The sequence below is a fragment of the Netta rufina genome (assembly GCF_964035555.1).
Source record: "Netta rufina genome assembly, chromosome: 1".
NCBI lineage: Eukaryota > Metazoa > Chordata > Aves > Anseriformes > Anatidae > Netta > Netta rufina.
Window position 1 is genome coordinate 91649788 of NC_140123.1, and position 8591 is coordinate 91658378.

Here is an 8591-nt window from a genome sequence, read left to right on the forward strand (position 1 = left end):
CCCAAGCTTCCAGCACCGACAGCACCATACGGGTAGCTCTCTTTTTCTAATTGCCTGGTGAAACGGTACAGGCACTGAGGAGGAGCTGGTTCCTTAGGTGCTCTCATCAGAACTCACAACCCTGGCCCTGAACAGTAACCAGAATTGAAATCACCATTTTGGAGAACAGTTTGACCTTGTGTTGCTTCTATTCAGCAGATGAATGAGATGGTATGTCAAATTAGGTGAGCTTTTCAGCTAACACACCTGATTCTGAGCATAAAGGACTGTGATAATCCAACCTGGAAGTCACCAAGTCAGTGGTCAACGTGACCAACACTTTATCTGCTTCAAACAGCATACAGTGGATTATTAGCAGTCTTCATTATTTGAGTAACATTGTTCAAGAAAGAACCTCAGAGGCAGGAAGAGATCTTGCCAATCCCTGCTCTCTGGGGAGAACAACAGGACCCAAGGGGACAGCATGGAGCTGGGACTGGGGGTTAGGGAAAGGTTCTAGACCCAGAGGGTGGTTGGGCACTGGGACAAGCTCCCCAGGACAGTGGTCATGGCACCAAGCCTGATGGAGTTCAAGAAGTGTTTGGACAAGGCTCTCAGACATAGAGGCTGATTTTTGGGTGGTCCTGTGTGGAGCCAGGAGTTAGATTCAGCCATCCTCGTGGGTCCCATCCAACGGAGGGTATTTTGTGATTCTAGAAAGAGGCAAAAAGCAGCACTATCTGGTGCAACTTGCAACTACATATGCTAGTAGCAGTTTCTTCAAAATACCTACTTTTTCTCAGCACACCTGAATCTAATAAAGGAAAGTTTATGCCACTACAGCTGCATTTACCAGGAACTGCTGACATGAGAAACCCTAGATACATACGTGCAACCCCAATAATGGCAAGTGTTGCTTATAAGAAGATTTAACTCAGTCCCCAACAGAAAAAGTTGAGCTTGATTTAGATCACTCTTAACAGCAGATGACAGTACGCAGGCAGCAGCTGTTCTCCCCGTACTCTGGGGGTTCCAACACCACCCTGTTTTGTGATACTTTCTGATGTTACCAAATTTAAAACTCCTGCAGATGCAGCTAAGGTAATGGCTTTTTGAAACATCATTAAATTTTATGTGAGCAATTCTTCAGGCTCTTTGATTCAAACAAAGCCTGAGGATTTTCTGTGACATTCAGACCTTCTCGCATATTCCGCTAAGCCTCTCCAAGTTGATATTATAGATAACCTTTTGTGTACCAACAAAGTTCATGGAAGAAATATCCTAACTCTTAAGTACCTGATACTGAAGATTTCCTACAGAATTTGACGTACAAGCAAAACACCATTTCAGTGTATGTCCAAAATCCATTTTCTGAACCACCTTTGCTATCATGACGACTGTGCACGACTTCTTTGTAACCACGCTGGACTTTGTGGTCTGCACAAAGGATCTCCATGCAGTCCTCCAAGAAAACAGCGCCTCTGAAGGGCAACTTCAGTTCTTCGAAATCCCAACACAATTTTTATTGACAAAATACACGCTAAAAGGCTCCAGAAGCAAACACGTTTTCCACGAACACTCACCGAACAAACCAAGAATGCCCACTCGGTGTTTCATTCCTTTCTTCTCCCACAAGCTGCCATTCCACATCCCTAGTGAGTCTTCAGCCACAGACAGTACTTAATACACTCCAACCTAAGGATTGTAGATTTAATTCATGAAACACCCAATCCTCCCTGAAAGATATGGGCTCCCTTCAGCATGCCTGTCATGCAGCAGAAACTGTAGTGCAAGGTAAGGGGTGTCTTTTCGTTTGCGTTGAGAAATGTTGCTTTCTGATGAATAGAAAGGTGACAAGTAGTGTGGAAGGGAAGGAAGGAGACTCAGCTGGATTCTATACGTAAAAAATGTCCTATAGATGTAAAGGGAACTGAAAAACTGAAAACCTTCTAGAATGTATGAACCAGTGTAACTTATCAGAGGCAGTTATCAAGCAAAAATGAGGAACAAGGATGACATAAAGGCAGAAATTAATTTATTTATACATCATTATTTCAGACATTCAGCAATACTTCTTTGGAGAAAGCTTTATTACCCTTAAGCAAGGGAAGTGAGGATAACTTGAGATTTGTTCCTCTACCTGTTTGCTAGTCATGCAACTACTTCATTAAAAGGTATTATCCTTAAAAATTGTGCGTCACATCAGCGGATATTTTCTCCTTCAAGACCTTTCTAGCTACAATGGACCAATGGAGGAATTTTTCAAAGTGCTAGTACCGTGACAGCTAAGATGCTGATATTCAAAATGGCTCCTTGGTGATAACAGGCTTCTTTAAAAAGATGGATGTTTTATTCTTCCATTTAATTAACACGAAGCTGACACTAGCATGTGGAAGATGTCAGTTCCCTTGCCAGCTGCCCCTGGCTTTTAGTTCAGAGTTAATTCCTCTCGACTCCCATTCTTTGTCCACTAGATATACCGCCACCACATCTGCTATGTCCCTATAACAGTTTCTGAAAGTGCCTTCAGTTGGGTTTTGTGCTCATGGGAAGGATTTGACAAGGGTGCAGTGATGGCTGGTGTCCAAACACATCTGCACAGCAATCTCCAGCTGAAAAAGCTCAAGACAATGCTCAGCGCCTTGGGACAGACTGCCTGTTCTCTGCAAGCCCTTCTGCGGCCCTTCTCTCAGGAAGCACATGGGCAACCCCATGGTGCTGCTGGGAATCAATCAGCTTCACATAACCAACTATTAGAGTACGAACAGGACAAGCAAGTGAAAATACTTCCATTGGTCCACGTTATTTTGGATACTACACCCTATATTTAAATATTCCTGAAGTTTTAATGTTAAAAACAGACACTTTATTTGCCAGTTAATTTTAACACATTCTTTACCATGGCCCCAATGCCGTCGAAGATATGATGTAATTCTGTTTCACACATAAATGCTGGGGTGGTCACCACCTTGTTTTTTGTATCCACATGAGCTTCGTGAAAGGAAGTTAAGGAAAACACAGCCTACGTCTCACTTAGATATGCTGTCTGCAAAATAAACCATCGCTGACCAAACCGTACAACTCCACTACCCCGTAAATAAACACCTCCAAATACATTATACTGCCCAGCTGTAAAGACAGCTGCAACCTACAATGTGAGACATTAGGAATTATTTTGCCAGAAATACACACACTACAAGAGCAATGGCACTCAGAAACACAAGAAAACCTATGAAACTTACCAACTGCAGTAAAATCCCTCTGAATACAGTCTGAACACAGCTTTAGCCTCCATGAAAAAAAGAAAGATCTCACAGAAAAGTGGCTAATTGTAACTCGTGCCAGTCTTATGTGCAATTTCTGGCCTGACTGCATTACCAGGTGTCCAAGGGAGTTCTATGGCAACAACTGAGAACTACTTCAAACTATGCAGCTGTGTACAGAAGACACTGTTGTCTAATCATGCACCATATTAAATGCTACCTGCTACACACCATGCATTCCCACTAAGCTACAGTGTTAGCAGAAAAGCCCAGATCCTGCAAGTATTCATTTCTGTAAGGACACATTAGAAAACTGTCTCTCAACATGGAAATGGACAGGAAAGGATATAGTCACTTCCTTCACACAGTGCTTTCCTCCCAGCTCTTTAATGGCTCCCGCAGTTCCAGCATAAGGCCACTTGCCACCTTCCTCTTCTTCGTGGCCCACAGTTACTTCAGCACCAGAAAGAACCTTTGCTGCCAAGACCGGTGAAATGCAGCAAAGACTGCAACAAAAGGAATTACAAGAATGATTTTGTGACGGCACTCCTTCAAAACATGCTCATAATTGACAAGATTCAAATGGACAGAGTCTTACAGATCTGAAAGGCATCACAGGGCAACTTCCACTCAACATTTGTTAGCCTCTTCTTTCACAAACACCTACACACACATATGCACCTTGAAAAACACGTTTTAAAAATAAGCTACCACTGATAGAAAGCCAAAGATGTTTTTCTCTAGTTACAACAGTAACAGCTGCACATTTCCACAAGACAAAGCAAGTCTCCACGCTCACACTATCATACAAATGCCCCTCTCCAGTTAACATACATACCCAATAGGTTTGCCTGCTTTGTGGAAGTCTTTCAAGACACGTTCAACTTCTCTATTCACCTTGCAATCTTTCCCATCAACAGCAAAGGTAGATCTGCCACAATAAGAAATTTATATATATATATACTGCATTACAAACCTACAGATAGGGATGCCTATCTGCCCTGGATCTGGCTCTCGAGGGTTAGCACAAAACTTAAATACTTTCTAAAAAGACTGAACGATGCTGCAGTTGGCCAGCAGTGCTTTGGCCAAAATGACTCACTTCTAAAGCTTTGGCCTGTCAGAAAGCTCCTTACTTTAAATAAATATCAGGAAATAAGAATTACTGTATCAGCTCTGTAGGATTACTGAGAAGCAAAACAGCAAAGTTACCAAGGAACAAAAACCCGTAAGTAAAAAAACAAAACAAAACACAACACAACACAACAAAACAAAAACAAACAAACAAACAAAAAACAGATTTCTCAAAGCCAATAAAATGACAGGTCAATAACAAGACTGTTTGAGCTCCACATGGAAAACAAATGACTTTTTTTTTTTTTTGAGTTAGTCATTGTTCTATTGTTGATAATGCACGAGAGCACTTTTGGGTAGGCTGTCACAAAGACAATGAAGGATAATGCTAGCAAGCACCTGAAACTAATTAAGTTTTACCTTCATTTACCTCAGTCAACCTCAAAGGGTCACACCAGGGTGAAGGAAAAAGGACTTCTTGTGCATTAGCTCAACTCTAGAACTCTCATTAATATTGTTGGGAAAATTTAGGATGTAATAGTGCCAATAAAAATTATGAGTGGAAACCACCACAAATAGCACTAAGCACATAATTTCAACTCTTTGAAAGAACTTTTCCTTATTAAGTAGCAGTTACCTATGTAGTAAATAAGGCCATTTATCATTTCTTGATTTTACTGTGTGCATCAAAGAGGAGTCTAATATTTATCTGGCACTCACAAGTTCTTAGCAGCTCCAAATCCACCAGGGAATATCACAGCATCATGGTCTGCTGTAGTAAGTTTAGCCAGGCTTGTGATTTTACCACGAGCAATCCTTGCAGATTCCACTAAAACATTCCTTGAAGAAGTGGAAATAAAATGAGACAAATTAAGCACATGTGCACAAGAGACCTTACAACAGCCTTCCAGTACCTAAAGGGGGCCTACAGATAAGCTGGGGAGGGACTCTGTCAGGGAGTGTAGCGATAGGACAAGGGGTAATGGCTTTAAACTGAAAGAGGGTAGGTTTAGATTAGATATATGGAAGAAATTCTTCTGTGAGGGTGTTGGGGCGCTGGCACAGGGTGCCCAGAGAAGCTGTGGGTGCCCCATCCCTGGAGGTGCTCAAGGCCAGGCTGGATGGGGCTTTGGGCAGCCTGGGCTGGTGGGAGGTGTCCCTGCCCATGGCAGGGGGGTGGAACCAGGTGGTCTTTAAGGTCCCTTCCAACCCAACCCATTCAGTGGTTCTATCATTCTATGAAAAAAACATAAAGAAAGTTTTGGCAGAAGAAGAGGAAAGAAGAAAGAAAAACAGTAGCACTCAATACTGAAGCTATAGATGCTTGTAAAATAGCACCACTGGGAAAACACAGCCATGTAGAGACTATATAATAATCTCCACACCAGAAGTCCAGAGACTATATAATAACCTCCCCCCCAACTTTTTTTTTTTAATAAAAAAATGTCTCCAACAAAACACCAGCTAGCATAAAGCTATTAAAGCCAGCCAGTAGTGTTCCATGTTCAGTTACAGGCTGCTACACCTGAAAAACACTTAAGTTTGTATCAGGCCAAGACCCAGCACACACAGAAAACTCATTAAACAAACTTTACCTTGACTCAGCTTCGGCTGGTTGCCCTTTACTGTGGTCAACAACATGCATTTGAGGAACATCTGGAGCATACATCTGAACCTCAGCTCCCCCACGACTAAGGTGTACCAGTATGCTACAAAAACAGAGATAAAACATGCTGAAAACCTTAGCAGAGAGGGAGAGGCTTTATCTGGCTCTTAAGTCTTGCTGCAAATATCCCATCTGATTTTGACACACATCCCACCAACGCATACAGAATATGAAGCAGCAAAATCCCTCCACCTAACTGTACCAAAGTTCAGACCTGAAAGTCAGTCTGGAGGCACTTAGGCAAGCTAGAGACAAGATATTTGTTCAGTGCTCCTGTGCAAGCAACCAGGTACAGTATGAACTTTTTCCTCATTCCAAGTCCCCAGCTGTTACAGTAGAGTCCCACCATTAACATATTTATGAATAAACTTAATCCAAGTCTAGGTGAAGCTTCTCTTAGTAGTGAATACTAAGAGTTAGTAATTTAACTTGAGTAATAATAATTAACAGTATTAAATTTAGCCCCAGGAATGAAAACTCATGTTGATTATGAAATGAAGCCTTTAATTATCTCTATTGAAATTGATTCTGGAACTCTGAATTTCTGTTTCTGAGGGAAAAACAGTGTCTCTCAAATTCACTTCTCTGTCATTATATGCACTGTTCTGCGTCTGGACAGTCACTGAGTACTGCAAGAATGCAGCCTGAGCTCCCAGTTATGCTGTGACAAAACCGCAGCTCCACACATCCGTGACAGGCCTCTGAAGAAAAACTATCATACATCTTTCTGTGCAAGTCTGACTGCAGAGAGCAGAACTGAATTCAACAGTGCTCTAATGAAAAGCAGACTTTTTTTTTTTTGAGCCTACAGTTTTGTAAAGCAACTTACGCTGAGGCCTCATGGATTTCTGTGCCATCGTAGACACCACAACCAGACAGGACCTGCAATAAGAAAATCAAGTAGGTATTTCAAGTGATACCAAAGTTTCTATAGGACCTTTCACAGGCCTTGTAGAATTTAAAAAGTGTAAAACCACCCTAAACAAAAACCCAACAACTTAGCAACAAGCTCTTTATTAAGCCAGTCAACATCACACTACTAGCCCCGGCATTGCCACTTGACATACAGCAGAGCTGGCATTCCCTATTTATAGCTACCGACCGCAGACAGGGCTCAGAGATAACTAATATGTATGTGTGTTTGTTTCTCAGAGTTTATAAACTTGCATGATATCCTCAGATGTGTTTTTATCATGCATACAATGGGCAGTTTTCAGTGTTATATGTCTACTTATGAAGTGTCCTTATTGGTGTGAAACACATCCTCATCCAGATGCACATCGAATACAAGTGTTAGAGAAGAACACTTCAAGTGGTACTTACGATAAGCTATTTTACCTGCTGCATTTTGTCTGAGGATCCACATTATAGCTAAATCATTTTAAATCTACTTATGCTATGTTATTAACCATACCTTATTACTATGCTAATAATTCAGTTTGTTTAGAGACACTGAAGAATAAAAAGCACAAAGCAATCAGCCATTATCCTACAGGTGGAAGGAGTCTTTCAGACAGTAAAGAAGGGGAGGAAAACAAACAAAACAAAAAAAAGTGATTGCAAGAACAAAAAATCCAAATGGTTCTCCAGTTCCTGAAAACACACATATGAACACTTGCAGGTTTTGGTTTTGCTTTTTTTAAGGGGAAAAAAAAAAATCCAACTGAAAAGTATTCGTTTCCTCTCTTCCCTCCTGGCTTTATCTCGGTTTTTAGAAACTTGAGAGTTTCTAATAACAGATACGCGAACAGAAACCCAACTGACACTGTCTTATTTAGAGACATGGGACTTGAAGGGGCTTTCAGCTCACCGCGCCCAGCAGATCACCCTGCTGCCACAGCACCCTGACATCCCAGCGTGAACCAGATCACTCCGTCAGTGGTTTTGTGTCCGTGAAACTACAATTTCACTGCTCTAACACTGACAAGTGCCCTTCCGCTTTCCGATTTTTGATTCTGTTTTCCATTTAGGGGCAAATAAATAAACCTAACACCCTCCGGGGAGTTTTACACCCCCCACCCGTACCCGACCACCCCAACCTCCTCCCACCACCCAGCCCCTCTCCGCAGCCGCCATCCCACCCCCACCAGCCCTGACACCCCCCCCCCAAGCCCTCCGGGCCGCCTCCCCGCTGCACAAGCCACCTTTCACCCCCGGGGCCGGCATCTCCCGAGGCCTGCCGCCCCCCCCGGTACTCACCACGGCGACTCGGGCGCCTCGGGGGCGCCGGGAGGAGCTGTGGAAGGCGGCGATGCCGGGGGGAGCCGCCCGGCGCAGCGCGGCGCGGAATGGCGGCCCGCAGGCGGCCAACATGGCCGCGGGTGCGGGCAGCGGGCGGGCTGCGTGAGGCGAGCCGGGGCTGCGGAGCCCTCGGTAGTGGTGGTGGTGGTGGTGGTGATGGCGGTGGTGGTGGCTCCCTCTGGAGGAGAGGAAGGGCCGTCCTGAGGGGACGGAAGGAAAAAGGCACTTTAGGTTTAACCCTCGGTGCCGTGAGGCTCTGTCGCCGTCTCGCGGTTTCTCTCCTCCATGCCCGTCTTGGGAGCCCGGGTGGTCCTTGCCGCTGGAATAAAAACGGGTGAAAGCTGAAGCACAACCGCCTCAGCACGCTG

General features: G+C 43.7%; 1 protein-coding gene across 1 annotated transcript; it reads right to left on the bottom strand.

The window, feature by feature from the left end:
- Nucleotides 1-1997: 1997 nt before the first annotated feature.
- Nucleotides 1998-8415, bottom strand: GATD3 (glutamine amidotransferase class 1 domain containing 3). Its single transcript, XM_084305587.1, has 7 exons — nucleotides 8182-8415; nucleotides 6812-6864; nucleotides 5912-6025; nucleotides 5037-5156; nucleotides 4081-4173; nucleotides 3592-3748; nucleotides 1998-2974 (listed from the first exon to the last, which is right to left on the bottom strand). Exons 1-7 carry the CDS (start codon nucleotides 8293-8295, stop codon nucleotides 2846-2848), a joined length of 780 nt encoding a protein of 259 aa, XP_084161713.1. The 5' UTR covers nucleotides 8296-8415; the 3' UTR covers nucleotides 1998-2845.
- Between the last annotated feature and the right edge of the window lie 176 nt (nucleotides 8416-8591).

Bases quoted from the DNA above. Each gene is read 5' to 3' on its own strand.
- GATD3 (XM_084305587.1), bottom strand. From the start codon at position 8,295: ATGTTGGCCGCCTGCGGGCCGCCATTCCGCGCCGCGCTGCGCCGGGCG. The intron at 6,026-6,811 runs GTAAGTTGCTTT...CTGTTTTTGTAG, and splicing joins GAAATCCATGAGGCCTCAGC to CATACTGGTACACCTTAGTC. The intron at 4,174-5,036 runs GTGAGTGCCAGA...TTATTGTGGCAG, and splicing joins TTTGGAGCTGCTAAGAACTT to ATCTACCTTTGCTGTTGATG.